The sequence below is a fragment of the Triturus cristatus genome, chromosome 9, assembly GCF_964204655.1.
Source record: "Triturus cristatus chromosome 9, aTriCri1.1, whole genome shotgun sequence".
NCBI classification, from domain to species: Eukaryota; Metazoa; Chordata; class Amphibia; order Caudata; family Salamandridae; genus Triturus; species Triturus cristatus.
In genome coordinates this window covers 313752360-313769026 of record NC_140592.1, presented here as the reverse complement: position 1 = coordinate 313769026, position 16667 = coordinate 313752360, and the positions used below count along the sequence as shown (strand labels likewise).

Genomic DNA, 16667 nt, shown 5'->3' with positions numbered 1-16667 from the left:
GCTTCGAAAACCTGGTGGGCCTCTGTATACCTCGGATCTTGCTCTCTCAGCTAGGCTCTGGTCGGGATACTTCGCACTTCTCACCGCCTCGTCTGGGTTGATCGCAGCCTCAGTCGCCCCCGCTTGACCGGAGGGAGCTTACAGGAAATCCTGCTGGTACGCGTTTATGGTCCGTCCAGCTGTGGCAGGAGACCGGGCCTGCAACGCACCGCCGGCGCGTGAGATGAGAAAGTGTCCCTGTTCGGGCGCCATTATGTGGTAAACAAAAATCTTCTTTACCGGACTGAATTTCATACGGGATCTTGAAATAAAATAAAATAGCTCAGAATAACAAGAGGCAGAATCCGTGGTATAAGAGTTTCTAAATGGGCTTTATTCCATCAAAAAAATGGCCGACTCGAGTCGCGGCCTTCAGGTTCCGTCACCACGAGGGTTCAGGAAGTGAAGTACAATAATTTATTGACAGACATGCATTTTTATAATAAGTACATTACAATGAAACGAATGTAGAAGGCGTAACATTTGATAAGAAAAGTGACAAAACAGGTACGTAATCGAAACTAGGCGTAATAAGGAATAAAAGAAACAGGATTGGTTAGGATTATCAGACATAGGTGGATCTATAAGATAATACTTGGCATAGATGCGCGCGCAGCAGCATGACGTGTGATTGACGTGCAACTAGGGGGTGAAGGGGACTTGACATTTAGCTCTACATGTGGAGACGAGAAGTCTGGGGGGTCAAGTCAACCTAATCCCAAATCATATCTAACATCCTATGTTTAAAGAACTATGTTATCCACAAGGAAGGACTCTCGGACAGAATCTAGTCTATACTGACTGTGTGCGTGCACAAACGCCTAAGTGTCTATATGAGATGTGAGGGGCAGAAAACTTTCCATGGCAGCAGGGCTATGAATCACTTGCAGGAGGACGGAAAGGCCGAGTCCTTTGCTTGTGAGCTAAAGGAAATGTTTACCTAAATCACTAGACAGGAATGCATCGGCTGAAGAGCAAAATAGATAATTCGAAGGTGAAATACAGCTTCTTGGCAGGCAGGCGAAAACTGGCCGAGGCAGGCACCGTTAGCTGCACAGGGAGTAGGGCAAAGTTCATGGATACAGATGCGAGCTCAAGCTGAAGCTGTCAAAGACAGAGAGCAGGGAAAGGCTTTGAGGACAGAATCGGGCCTACTTGCCTGAACTGTAAAAATGGAGTAACTTAGCCATATAAAGTCGGTGGCCTTTCATACTTAGGAATCGAATATCCAGCCCATCGATGGCGGATCTGACAGAGAACATGTCGACGGTAGACACACATATGTTTGCGTCTTAGAAACTGGAACTAGAGGGAACATACATGTACTTGTAACATGCATATAGAACCGTTGGGGTCCAAGATAGGGGACATAACTGATCAGGAAAATCCACATTTCCACAACTGGACAGAGTCTGCACTGGCAGAAGTTTAGGCAGTGACTTGTAGATGAGTGATGAGGAGTATCAGGCACTACTCAAATAATTGTCTCTGTTGCCTGCTTTCAACACATTCCATCGCCCTCTTATATTAGTCTGTGTGAAGGAGTGGCCGGAATGACCATCTTTGCAAATAAAATAAATGTTCAATTTTCCCAGCTGGGAAACAGATGATATTGCTAGGTTCCGCCTCTCCTCTAATATGGAAATTAATTATGCTGTTCTTCAGAGATCATCAATCTCTCCATCCTTAGTCAAAGTACACACACAACCATTAGAGGGTTCTTAAAAACATACAAGCTGGATTTCCCCCATTTCGAAAAACACAAAGGTGAAAGGTTTAGCCAGAGATTGGGAAGAGTACAGAATACCCGGTTTAAATGCTGGAATGGATGCTGCAGAGTAGGTTGGTCCTTAATGGGACAAACATGTAAATCCTGGTGATGGAGGCTTTAGCACCCCTTATTTCTTGAAATGTGTTGCAAGTCCCTGAACAAATAAATCTAGTAAGAAGCGATAGCTTGTAATTCTCATTTCCATTTGGCAAGGAATAACCTACACTTCCTGTAATATCGGACTAGGCCAGTTTCAATCAGAGACCCACTATTATGAGAATGCCTTGTATCGAAGGGAAGAGTTTTCCATGATCTCCTTACATGAATTGCTAAACAAAGCAGGGAAATTAATCTGCAAACTCTGGCCATGAGACCAGATTTCTCCAATATGGCATATGTGAAATTACTGGTGATCAGGGCTATGATAAAATGTAAGAAGTTCACCACAGTCTGTAAAGCCTTGATAGATAAATAAGCAATACATTTAAGGTAAACATGAAGCTGCTAGGTGTCAAAGAGGACTACAACACTGCTCTTCTACCCACCCATATTAAGGCAATGAGGCTGCAGCAACGATGCAGGTGGGTCTGTGGAGCTAGAATACTCTGATCATGGGCAACAAAGCGGCAATGGGACCCACAAATAAGATAGTTACTAAAAGCATTAAAATCGTGCTTATTCATGGTACATCACACACTGATTTTACTTGATAGAGCATGAATGGGAGGTTCTTTCACTATCCTTGCTATGGGTTAGCGGATAACAATTTCATTAGCTCCCCGATGACTTCACTCTGTGACAGTGCACTGAAGGACATATGGGGTGGTGTGTCCAAATATTCAGAAGAAAGTAGCTTTAAGTATTGCTTCAGCTGAGCATGCATTGATGTGGCAGATGCAAGGGCTTGTGTCCTATGATCGAGTTTACTCTCCCTTGGCACCAATCAACAAGCACTGGCAAAGCCAATAGGCCTTGTTTTGGGTCTCAACCGATTTAGGTATGCAGCACAGCATCGGCTAAAGAAAAAAAAAAAAGCTTCTTATGTGACTTGCCATGTCATTTTGTAGGTGTGGGCACCACGCATAGGCGCACCTACAAAAGGACATGGCTGCTTTTATTTCTGCACAAAAAGCAGAGGGTGGGGCAGCAACACGTGGGGCTTGGGTGGGGGGCAACAGCAACATGGTGGACATGGGGCAGAAGCAACACCAGGCATGGTTTGGGGTGTTTTTTAAAGACGTTGGAGGAAGATACACAGGCTTTTTGTTTAGGGGTAGCAGACGAAAAGCAGAGGCAACACGGTCGTGGGTGAGGTGAAGCAACACAAATGGCAGGTGGTGGGGTTAAACAGGCAAAAAAGAAGAACATGGAGCTGGTGAGAAGAAAGCCCGCCAGAAGGCAATCTGGGGGGAGTGGAGGAAAAGCACACAGGTGAGAGAGTGGAACACAGAACAGGCTGCAGGGTGGAGAGAAACACACAAGGGAGATGGTGGGAAAACACATTCACCCAGAGTGTGTAAGCAAAAAGAAAAAGTTGTGCCTGAAAAGGCAAGCAGTGAAAGGACAAAGTACTGCGTCAATGCTCCAGGTGCAGAAAAAAACTAAACTAGGAAGGAAAGCCCACACAGCTAACAAATATAAAGAAAAGCAAATGAGTGACAATGAAGTCCATCAAAGGTAAGCAATGAATGAGCTCTAAGCCCGAACAGTATGTCTCGCAACAGACAGCACATGCGCTCTCTGTTGCAAGGCCTAACAAGCTCACCAATTTTTGTAAGAAAGCAAATAGGGTTTTATCCCTCACAGCACAGATAATTACTCAAGAAAGTTGGTATGGGCCATTTTTGTAGTGAGTTAAAGTGAAACAGAGCGAGTTAAAATAGAGTGGGATGCAACAGTACGTTTACCTTTACTGAAATGAACGCATCCTGGGTGCAGTATCGGATATCACAAGCCGTAATCAAATCCACCCCTGCAATTAAGAAGGTTTTTGTTAGATATTATTTCTTCAAAAAAAATCATAAGCTTACAACATCCTCATTCCCTCTATTGCTACTGGTGCTGTGGGAACAAGGTACAAAACTTGATTTTCCCACCACTCACTGAGGACTCATGAAATGTTCACTAAAGATAGATATGGTGCAAAATCGCTCCAAGTCTCTTATCAACTAAATCACAGTATCTCACTATGCTAAACAAACAAACAGCAATATATTCCAAATTGAATCAGTATTTTCATCAGCAAAGAAACAATTCTAAAACATGCCATCACAAAAAGGCAAATAATTAACCTTTCAAAGACTGCCACAAGGAACACTAATGTTTCACCTTAAAAAAATGCATTGATGAGAATAAATAGTTGTGGGGCTTATAAATAACATTTACAGTAAGTCACTGACATCCCATGGAATGTTTTTCATCGTTACATTTTTTGTCAGTCAGATTTCCTAGATTAAAAAGACCCCCACCCTGGTTGACAGCTATCCATTTATAATTATATATACCAGTCACAGAAAGGTTTAAACCCAAGCAAACTCTTATCCTGTCATTTCCCAATCACAATAAAAGAATTATTTGATGGCACCAAAAATGCACAACTACTTGCAAACTCAACAGCATTCCGAAAACCATCACTATGATTTCCTACACACAGCCCATTACTATGCCCTGATACCCAATACACACTTCGTACTAATCTTTAACAGTCAGCCCCTGATCCTTCAGCTATAAATGTCACAATACACTTTCTACAGTCTTGATTCCCCATAAATTGCGCACTTCCCATGCTCCGACATTAATCCTAAAAGGAATAGGTTGCTTACCCAGTAGACATCTCTTCGTGGCATGTAGTGCTGTAGATTCAAATGCTGTGCATACTCCTGCCATCTAGTGTTGGCTCGGACATGTACAACTTGTTTTTTGTCGAAGAAATTCTTTCTAGTAACAAGATATTTTGACTTCTACCTTATGCAGTATTGTGCATGAACATCAGCTCCATAGTTAGATTGTTTTCCCACCCTGTGGTTTAAGGAAAGTGAAGCATAAGGATCTTCATGTAATAAGCAAGACAAAATTAAGTAACTAAGGAATCTGCAACAACCAGGGCTTTGGGGAAGGGAGGCTCATGTGAATCTACAGCACTACATACCACAAACAGATGTTTACAGGGTAAGCAATATATTCCTTTCGTGGAATGTGTAGCTGTAGATAAACATGCTGTGCACAGACTAGAAAGCAGTTTCCACTGTAAGGTTGTGGTTAGCCGGAGGATGCTACAGAACACTGGAAAAGTGTATGCAGAATAGCTTGTCCCACCTGGGACTGCTGGTTTGCTAGCATGTTCACACAGCAGTGTTTAGTAAAAGTTTGTGGTGTGGACCAAGTAGCAGCCTTACAAATATCTGCAACTGGAATGTTGCCTAAAAAAATCCATTGAAGCTGCTTTTTTTTATAACAGTAGGGAAAGTACTTTATTCACCATCTCAGATATGCTGGCAGCACAATTCATATGATCAAGAAAAGAGCTTGAACATCTCAGAGCCATCACCAAAGGGGACCCCCAACTACCTAGTGAGACTCTTCCAAGAGAAACAATATTCTGAAAGTTCTCGCTTCTTTTTCTTTGCCATTGAACACATTCCCCATAATCTGAGGGGTAGGGACAGGACATGAAGATTGAGAAGGAAAGAATCCAGATACATTCTTGACCTGGAGACCAAAAGTCCTGGGGGGCTCAATTCAGATGAGGAATTTGGGGTACATCTACAGGAAGATTAGCCCAATTATGCACTCTCCTCACCTCCACAACCCCCACCCCTGCTCCTCCCAGCCTCTTGCCAGAGCCAGCGGGTGGGCTCAGTTTCTGTGATTGTTCTCCACGATGTTGCCATTTTTTTATTCTTGCACTTCTGTGAATATGTTTTCATTATATTTCTGCTGCAGGATGAAAGGAAGGTGTCCTCGAATGTGATAGGAGGAGATACCTTGACGGGTTCCCCAACCTTTTTCTTCGTCGGCACAGGTCGGTGGTTCACCGCATAGATAAGGGCATTCTTTGCACTCCTTTTTGTGACAACTGATTTTGTCTTAATTTCTTTATGATGGCATCTTCCCATGATGTTCTCTCCTCTACCCCCCGCCCCACACACAACACCAATACTTTTGCCCACTCAGGCTTGATTGGGCTGCATAGGCCACTTGGGTTTCTTCCATCTAGAATGTATGCCATTTGGGCTGTATCCGTTATGTACCCTTTTTTCCTGCCTTGGACGAACCCCTCTCACACCCTTGTTCTCAATTGTAGGACTGCACAGGATGATGACATTCTCCCTCCCCCCAATTACACTGATAAGTTTGCCCCCACTGGCTTGATTTTGCCGTCTTGGCCACTGGGGAATTTTTCAGTCTACCTACATAAGCCATTTGGGCTATACTTGACTTTTTCTATCTTTCCCAGCCTTGGATACACCTCTCTCTTACTCTAGTCATAGTTATCTGGGCTGTCCAGGACCCTCACTTTCACTTGACATTTGGGCACTATTGTCATACACTGGACTACTTACATCCGCCTCACATGCCCACACGGTTGATTGGGATACGCATCCCAGCTAACTGAACATGCCTGCATGGAGCATTTCCATTACAACCGCACACCCGGTTGCGTGCTCCGACCAGCATATGCAAAAAGAACAATTGATGGACAGAATGCAGAACAATGTCATACATTCACCCCAGTACAGAGCCTAAATCCATCGTTAAAACGCGCCACAGGGCATGTTTGCACATGTCACCTCAGGCCCCGTTCCCTCCCTTCCCCACTGTGTAAATGTGCCCTGTGGCCGTTTTAATTTGGGAGATTAAATCCCATTGAATCCTGAGGGTCCCTAGGGTCCAACTAGCCCACTACGTACCTCCAGTAAGCACCACAGATCTGCGTTGCAGAGAGGTGTAAAAAGGGGCACGACCTGGACCACCTCTCTGCAACGCAGCGCAGTGGCGCTTACTGGAAGCACCTAGTGGGCTAGTTGGCCCCCAGGATTGAAGGGGAATTATTTCCCCAACTTACAACTCGCCAGGGGGCGCGTTTGCACAGTGGTGAAGGAAGGGGGCGGGCCTGAGGTGACATGTGTGCAAACACACCCTGTGGCGTATTTTAAGTTGGTGAATACTTTTGCAAAGCCCCGGGGGGGGGCTTGGATGCCCCCCCTACATTAAAAATCAAAGTCTCGGGGGCGACGGTCCCTGGGGTTGCGGGGGCAGGGGGGGGGGGCGTGTGCGCAGATCCACCGCGCAACCCGCGATAAAAAAAATAAAAAAAAAGCAGGCCTAGGGGGTCAGGGTATTTCTACCCTGCCCCTTTTTCGTGTTTTGCGCGTTTGCTTTTCTCTTTTCTTGTGCCTCGGTTCTATCGAGGCACAAGAGGGCTGCCACCACTTCCTGGTTTGGAGTGTTGACAGCCAATTAGCATGAAGCTCATGATCGAGAGGGTGCACGGATCCTCCGTGCCTCTAGATATCACTATCTTTATTTCTTAATTTCTCAAAAACTACTGAACGGATTTACACCATTTTTTCTTTCTGAGCCAAGCAGTACCTTTTTGCCAAATTTGGTGTAATTCCGTTCAGCCGTTTTTGCTATAACCGGGTCTAAAGTTTCCTATGGGAAAAAGATTTTTGTACTACTATTTTTTGAATTTCTCAGGAACTACTGAACGGATTTACACCATTTAAAAAAAGGGCGCTTTCTGAACCAAGGGCTACCTTTTTGCAAAATTTGGTGTAATTCCGTTCAGCAGTTCGGGCTGTAGCAGTGTTTAAAATTTCCTATGGGGAAAACGCGTTTTGGGACCCCCCTTTTTTCTCGGCCCCTGCTTGACGAATCACTCCCAAACTTTCAGGATAGGAGCTGACTGGAACAGGCCATTAGTATTGAAAAGTTCGCGAAGATTCGTCAACCGGCACCAAAGTTATTGGGAATAGAATGTTACGATATATAAATAATCAAAAACCAAATAATATTAGATATATTTAAACAATCCTAAAAAAAGTATTGAAGTCTGGGAATAATAGATATACTATTTCCACTCTGGTCTGTAAAACAATAGGGAAAGGATTGGACTTCAGAGGGGTAACATTTACTATTCCCACTCCAGTCTGCGCAACAGTAGGAAAAGTACTTCATTTCAAACACAAAATACTTCCAAAAACACCCTATTCATTTACAACAAATATAAAACTATCATTATGAACTTTATTAATTAACCAATATATAGATACACACACACACACACTTAACATGATGCAATATTTATAAATTTTACATGTTTTTACTTGATTACTTAATTAACTTACCACACTATACCCCCATGCAACCAGCAGCCCACAATTAAAATATAACTAAAATAAAAATAACACAATTAACAATTATCAAATATTTATAAATACATTGATTATTACTCAACTTCCCAAATTATACCACTACAAATCCAGCAGCCCACACCTATTATGTAACTTGAAAATATAATTACACAATTGACACATTTAATAATCAAATACAATACTTATTTAGTTTCTTACCATATACCCCTGCAAACCTAGTAGCCTGCAGCTTACATACAACAAACATAATTAATAAACAATTAAATTATTAATCAATTATACTTTAACTTCCCACCCTACACCACTACAAACTTAGCAACTCACTATGACAGTATAAATTACTATTAGCAATTACAATAAAAATTATAAATCACTTAAACTTACAAACTACATTTTTAAAATATAATTAACAATCATACAAACAATATTAACACAAAATAATATAGAATTAAAAAACAATATTTCTTACAACTATATTATGAAAAACGATATTAACGATATTCTTGACAACTATATTACTTACCTGAAAAGGGGGGGGGGGAGGGAAAATCGACGAGATCTCACTTGACGCAGAAATCAACTACGCTACAATTGATGGAAGAAATATGTGCGCAGATCGTCCTTTAACTATCGGAAACTGTGAAAACTCCAGAGGCACTGACAAAGTCTGCCAGGCAGCGTCAACTCAGAGCCTCGATAAAGTACATGCGAACACGATGGCAGAATAAAACAATCTAACTATGAAGCCGATGTTCATGCGCAATACTGCATAAAGGAGGAGTCACTATACCTTGTGACTCAAAAGACTTTCTTTGAACAAAAACAAGATGTACACATACGAGCTCAACACTGGATGCCGTGAGTATGCACAGCATGTGTATCTACGGCTACACATGCCACAAACCAGAGTATCCCTCCTCTGATCTAATCAAATACCCAACGCTGCTTCTCCCGCCTTTTATTTGAGTGCCCTGGGGTCCCTCCGTATGTGTCAATTCCCCTTCTACAACAGTCTCCTGTCACTAAGACATCAATCCCCACCCCATCAATACCCTCACCTCCTCCAATGCAGGCTCCATGGAAGGCAACAATTACTGGCTTCGGACACTAAAGCAAAAGGAAGAAAAGGGGAGTTACAACTGAGGGTATAGTATAACCAATATAAAATACAGTCTAGTGAGGGATATAATCACACACATCACGATTTAATGATGTGAGTGTTATGGATTGGAAGGGGACTGATCAGAGTTTCTGGGAACTTAAGAACTGGAGGGCATATTAGGTCTTGCAGTGTCAAACAGAGGTTATTAGCTCCATAAAAAACAAACTAACGGGATGAAGACAGAAGTTTGAGTGCTATGAACTTTAAATAAACAACCGATCATTGTTGGAGAATAACCGCTTTTAGATATAGTTCCCCCAATCAATCCCGCTGTATATCATCAGTGATTAAGGACTCCATGAGAAGTGGTTAACGCAGAAGTAAGCAAACAGTAGAAGGGAGTTCGTGATTTTAAGGCCTGGGCGAGGTATTAACTGGAAAACAATCTTCAGGGAAATTTCGAATCAGTGTTGTGGAGAAGCTAGACCACTGTGTTTGAAAGAGCACCCACAATCAGACCAAGATAGATTACAGGTGTGGGAGGGATTTTACCATAGATGAAAAAAAAATCCAATGAACTAACACTATGAATTCTGATGGTAAGGAGGAACACGCTCACTCTCCAAATTCAGATCTGTGCAAGTAAGGGTGCCTTTCTTAAAGAAATATTTAAATGCCAAGCAGTACTGGTTAGCACTAAAATAGCGTCAGGGGAAATCATGGGTACACCGGACAAAGCAGGTTTGTAAACCGCTTACCTTTTCTAGCACACTAAAAGTTTCCTGATACTCCTGGATTTTCTTGCGCACGTTCCAGGCAATTCTGGCTGGATCTTCTCCCTTCTGCTGCAATATTACACCTCCAAAGTCCATCAAATCGATTCCTGTCATTAATAAGATAAAGTGAATCGTTTAATGATGTGAGTTTTGTGCAAGAGGGCTGCCGATCATAATCAGTCCTCCTTTGACTAGCGTTCATTATCAATCAAAGGAAAACATTTGAGACCTTGACAAATAAACCACCATACCAACCATAATGAACAAAAGAGCACACCATTTTCGAAACCCAAAAGGGGCCAACACACATCATATACCAATTTACACACACAGACCAGCACACATCGTCTTCCACAACGACCAAAACACAGTTCAGTAGCCATCATCTGCACACTGAGAATAAAGGAGGCCAGCACACAGCACCTACCAAACATACACAAAAACAGTTTACTAAACAATTCAACCCCAACGAAGGCCTGTACGCAGAACTTTTCGACTTAATCAAAGTGAAGACCAGCACACCTCACCCACTAATCCAACTCGCATGAAAAGCAGTAGAAACCCACCACAACAACCACCCTGCTGGAAACCAACAATCTGCACACTAAACTCCAATGTTTGAGGCCAATATATGCATCAATTGCCAAATGGATTCCAAAGAATACGCCCACAAACAAGCCAACCTTCAAACAAATCAAACTACATATCAGCAAAAACCAAAAAATAAACCTTTATGGATACAAACATTCCTCACATCATCAAACCAGCTCCACTGGGGATCATTGCCCTTCAAAATTCTAACCAGTTCCTCTAGGAATCAAATTCATCTACAACTGAGCAAACACTGGAGACCAGCATACACAACCAATCAAACCAGTCATACTGTAGACCACAACCTAAAATCAAACCCCGCTGGGGAGTAGCACTAATTTCCAGTCAACTAACTGCAGCAGGTATCATCATGCACCCCCAACTAAATCAACAGCACTGAGGACCAGCACACATCACCTACAAAAATAGACAAAGGGGATTCACCCCTCAAACAAACACAAAAGTGAACTGGTCCAAGTCATGCATCACACAGTGGGAAGCATAAGCCTCCGACCAACCAATCCGATTGGAAACGCAACATACCAATCCACTGCTGTGAACAAGCACATCCTACCCATTAAATTAACTCCACTGGAGTTCAGCATAACTCACCTATCAAACCAAACACATGGAGGCCAGCCAGCATATACAAACTAGAACAACAACCCTGCAATGGACTATTATTCATTACCTAAGCCTATTATGAGTAAGCACATAAAACATTAAACCTAGAAATTAACCTAAGGGAAGCAGCACACCATTGATCAAAACAACCACTTGAGGAAGTACCTACCTTTCCATCCAACAACCTAAAGTGGATAACTACAAACCAATAATCAAAAACCCAATGCGTGGAGAGCAGCAGATATTTCCATTGACACCAACCTACCTTCTACCAGAAATCAAACCAACTCACTGTAGACCAGCATACACCATTCAACATTCACCATCACAGGGGCCTCCACTTCAGAACACACCAACAATTCAGTGAATCCACTAAAGACCAATGCACAGAAAAAAGCAGCTCTCCAACATCTCTTATTTCATAACTAATGTCAGGCACATCCATTATTCCTCCATCCTAATCCTTCTATACCCTGTTGTGGTCTGCAGTACAAAGGACCACAATATAACTTTTACAGACATTTCAGTGCTAGGACTAACAAGTACAGCATTCTCTGAATCATCTTACCCTCCGGGATTCTTATCCTTCTGCACATCCTCAATGCGGCATTTAAAATTTTTTGTATATAATGACAACTCTGTTGATTGCCCTATACCAATGGTTTGTCTTGTACTTCCTACTAACTACCCTCCACCCTACATCCTGGCGTTTGTTATGAATAACTAAACACACAATTCCATGCATTCCTTTTGGTATAACCCCTCTACAGCAAATATGCTGGCGATACTACCAAAATAATTACAAAAATACACCACCCATCAATAATACATACTCTGTGGAGGCAAACCTACTTTAGACTCAAGTCTGTAAAACCAAACCTAAAGGGAAGGGGAAAGACAGTACAAACTGCCCTCAGTAATAACCCTACGGTTAGCACTTAGTGGCCCCTTGAGACAATTAACTGTTCATCAAATGGATACATTTGTTGACCTGCACCACTATCTATCAAGTTTAATCTATTGGAGACCAGCACCCACTGCCTATCAAACCTATGCCAGAGGAGAGTAGTACCTGCTGTCCAGTAGGCTTATCTCACTGGATACAATGGCCTACAATTAATTAAACTTTCCTACTGTACAGCAACTCTCACTATCCATTAAACGTATCCCACTAGAAACCACCTCTCACCGTTCATCATACTAATATTTCTAGAGACCGGAAGACTCCATTCATAAATATTAATCTGTTATTTTTACAATGCTTTTACCCAAAACCCTTTAGATAGAACATTTTATACAATTATTACCCAATCAAAATAGGTACTCATTGTAATGACCTCGGAAAGGTGGAAGGCTGGGTGGACCATGACAAGATTTGAACCTGTGACTTGCAGATTGCACACAGATCTGAACAGCAAGTGTTCAAGATACCGGATTAGATGAACAAGTTACTTACCTTCGGTTATTTTCTTTCTGAGGGATACTTTTAACCACAGATTCCTCACCTTGTTAATACGTGCAGGCGCCAGAATAATCTGGAGATTATTTAATGGAATTCACCTTGTGCGCAGTTAGGTGGCGGTGTGTTGCTCAGTTTGGGGTCTGCCCAACCCCGCAGTTGCATCCAAGCCACAATACAATTGACACGTCCCCATCAGCTTCTTCGGTTACCTGTCCGTTCCGTTGGTTGTGAAATCCTTAAAATACAGTTTGCGCCAGTGTGCAGAGCTCCAATTGGAATCTTTTTAGTATGAACCACAGGAGTCCGTTCTACAGGCCATGGAGGAGGAAGGTTTGGTTAAGAATCTGCAGTTAAATAGAGTACCCATTAGAAAGAGCATTACAGACGGCAAGTAACTTATTCTTCTGATGGATAGCGCATATTCCTCACCTGCTCAATAGATACCATAGCAGTACCTCCCCCCAGTGGTGGGTCTGTAGAATGTCTCAGACCAGGATATCATGCATTACCAAATGGGCAAAGTGCCCCTCCTGCCGGACCTGGCTATGCAGGCAGCAGTATTTTGTGAATGTGTGAACTGACAGCCACATCACAGCCCAGATGATGTCCAAAACAGGTACTCTGCATGCCTGAGCAATGGTAGCAGTTTTGGCTCACGTGGAATGAGCCCACAGGCCTTCCAGGGGCTGTTTCTTAACCAGTCTGTAGTAGGTCTTTGTACAAATTATGATCCATCTGGAGATGGCCTCTTTAAGCACTGTTCTTCCCCTATGTGTCTCAGAGAATCCCACAAAGAGCTGATCATTCCTCCAGTCGTATTTGGTGTGATCAATGTAAAAGCTCAGAGCTCTCTTCTGATGTAGGCAATATACTTTTTCTCACTCCTTGGAAGGATGAAACGGATCGAAGAACACTGTCAGGTGACAAACTGCTCAGCGTAGAATGGCGTTGTAACCTTCGCAAGACAGGTTGCTTTAGTCTTTAGCATACCTGAGAAGAAGGCGGCGTACTGCTGGACAGAGATTGGTTGCAGCACACTCACTCAAGCTGACGTGATCCCTACGAGGAACACTGTGAGCAGCCTCAGATGGCAACTGTGCATTGGCTCGAAAGAGGTTCAGATCAGGAATGTGGGAATCAGATGGAGGTCCCACTGGGGCATCACAAAGGGTTTTGGAGAGAATATATGGGTCATCCTTTATAGAAAAGGAATCACTATTGGTAATTTATTTTTTAAAGAAATTTTTATTGTTTTCACAAAAGTTATAACAAAGGACACGAAATCAGATCGTATACACATTAAAGTAGACAAAACACCATACACAATCATCATTTCTCCAAGTAGACCTAGATCGGGCCCCCTGAGGCCATCATTATCAGTCACCCTCCCCTTCTTCCCTTCAGTTTCTCTAGTCATCGGAGTCAGAAGACTCCTCATCAGAAAGAGGTGGTGGATCACATATGTTGCCCCTATATTTGTTCCATGCTCCCCACACTCTGACCCATTTTCGAGGACAACCCCGCCTGATAAATACAAAACGTTCAGCAAACATAGCCCCATCCATGTCCTTTTTCCACATCGACAGTAGCGGAGTCTCCACCGCTCCCCATTTTTGGGCTATCATCCGTTTAGCCATCATGTTCCCTACCGTCACCCAGCCCTGCGCCTGGCGATTAAGATCTGTGGGCTCCCACACATTCAACAGACAGCGTCTGGGTTCTGGCAGCAGTGATACCCCACATACCTGTGACATCGTTCGCAGCACTCGCCTCCAGAAGAGTTGAAGAACCGGACAGTCCCAGAGCAGGTGATAGAAGGTCCCCTCCTCCCCGCAACCCCGCAGGCAGAAGGGATGTGGTGCTCTGCCCAGTTTGTGCAATAGGCTTCTGGTGAAGTATGAGCGATGTAGAATACGAAGTTGCACAAGACGCAGCCGTGAGGGTATACCCGCCTCGCGCGGTGACGCCAGCGCCTCCCGCCAATCTGGGTCATCGAAATCGCCGACCTCGTCAGCCCATTTCTCCCGCAAGACCCCCATAGGGTCCGGCAAATTGTTGATCAGTTTGCGGTATGTGAAAGATGTGGCCCGCTTAGGCATGTATTCGGTCAGCAGCCTGTCTTCCAGTGGAGATGCCTCTGGAACCTGCACACCTGGGGTTAGTTGTGTCGTTAGGGCGTGTTTCATCTGCAGGTATCGGAACCATTCTGAGGGAGCCAGCTCATACTGTTGTTGCAAACGAGCGAATTGAACAACCTCCCCTTTGTGCCACACGTCGCCTATCACCGAGATCCCGATAGCGTCCCAAGCGGCAAAGCCCTTGCTGTCCCTGAGCCGTCCCAGTCGCTTCGTGTCCCAGAGAGGCGTAAGCTGCGTCAGGACTCCGCGCCACCCCAGCCTGGCCTGTGCCACGTGCCAGAGAGACACAGTCTGACGCAGAGGGCCAATCAGCTGCGGGGCCAGCCGGGCATCATACAATGGGGCTAGCATACCCCTTTCGCCCAGTATATCCCTATCTGCCTTATACGCTGGATCTGACTGCGGCGCATGGAGCCACTGGTTGATCACCTTGAGCTGCGCCGCCCAATAATACAACTGGATATCTTGGAGAGCAATTCCCCCATCGTACCACCCACAGACCAGTTTCGCCTGTGCAATGCGTGCTGGTTTGTTGCCCCAGAGTAAATTAGAGACTTGCGCTGCAACCGCTCGGAAATAAGCCGGTGGCACCGGATAAGGAGTATTTTCCAACACATAGAGAAACCTCGGCAGGGCCATCATTTTAAAGAGCGCCGCCCTCCCCACCAGGGTCAAGGGCAACGTTCCCCAGTGCCGCACATCCTGCTTGAGGCGGTCCAGTTGAGGGCTTAAGTTACACCTGAAAAATTCCATCTGATCCAAGGCAACATGTATCCCCAGGTATTTGAACGACCCCTTCGCCACCTGTATCTGGCAGCCCTCCGACAGTCGAGGGGGGGGCCCCTCAGCACCATGAGGACCGACTTCGACCAATTGATCGTATAGCCGGATGCCCGGCCAAACACCTCGCAAATATTAAGTAATGTAAGGATGGATCGCCTCGGAGATGACAGCAGTATGTCATCCGCGTATAGGGAGATGCGGTCCTCCCAGTTCGCCGACCATCGAAGGCCTCTCATCATAGGTTCCCACCGTATCCATGTCGCGAGGGGCTCGAGTACTAGGGCGAAGAGCAGCGGCGAGAGCGGGCAGCCCTGTCGCGTACCTCGCCCCAGGGGGAAATCCTCCGACATGTGCCCGTTGGCCGCGACATGGGCCAGTGGTTTGGTATACAGGAGTCGGATCCAGGCACAGAATTTCGGCCCAAACCCCAGATGAGACAGTACTGCGAAGAGAAAGGGCCACTCCACCATATCGAATGCCATACGGGCATCAAGGGAGAGAATAACAGCGGGTTCTTGAATTCGGTCCACTCGGGCCAGCACGCTATGTAAGCGCCTCAGATTGTGGGAGGTACTCCTCCCGGGCATAAAGCCCGACTGGTCCGGGTGCACTATGTCAGTCAAGTGTGGCGTGAGTCAGAGGGCCAACAGTTTCGCAAGGATCTTGGCCTCTGCATTAAGCAGAGAGATGGGGCGATAGGAGGCGCATTGGTCCGCCGGCTTACCCGGCTTTGGCAGTACCACGATGGTGGCCGTCCGTTGGTCCGCGGGGAGCTCCCGCATCTCCAGGCCATGTTTGTACATATTCAGCAAGTGTGGGGTCAGCATCTCGGGCAGCCTTTGATACAGCTCAATCGGGATGCCATTAGGACCCAGTGCCTTGCCAGGTTGTAATGCCGCAATAGCCACCTGCAGCTCCTCGACCGTAAGATCGGCCTCCAGGGACTCCCTGGCTTCAGGGGAGAGCTTAGGCATCTGCAGGTCACTAATGTATGTCAGCGCCAC

General features: G+C 44.7%; 1 protein-coding gene across 1 annotated transcript in view; it reads right to left on the bottom strand.

The window, feature by feature from the left end:
• The window catches only part of LOC146797821 (delta(3,5)-Delta(2,4)-dienoyl-CoA isomerase, mitochondrial-like), a 197026-nt gene that overhangs the window by 66338 nt on the left and 114021 nt on the right, over window positions 1-16667 (bottom strand). The window contains exons 4-6 of the mRNA XM_085625006.1: window positions 10048-10172; window positions 9246-9294; window positions 3718-3782 (exon numbers count right to left, since the gene is read on the bottom strand). Coding sequence (XP_085481132.1) covers window positions 3718-3782; window positions 9246-9294; window positions 10048-10172 — 239 coding nt within the window. The remainder of the gene's footprint in view (window positions 1-3717; window positions 3783-9245; window positions 9295-10047; window positions 10173-16667) is intronic.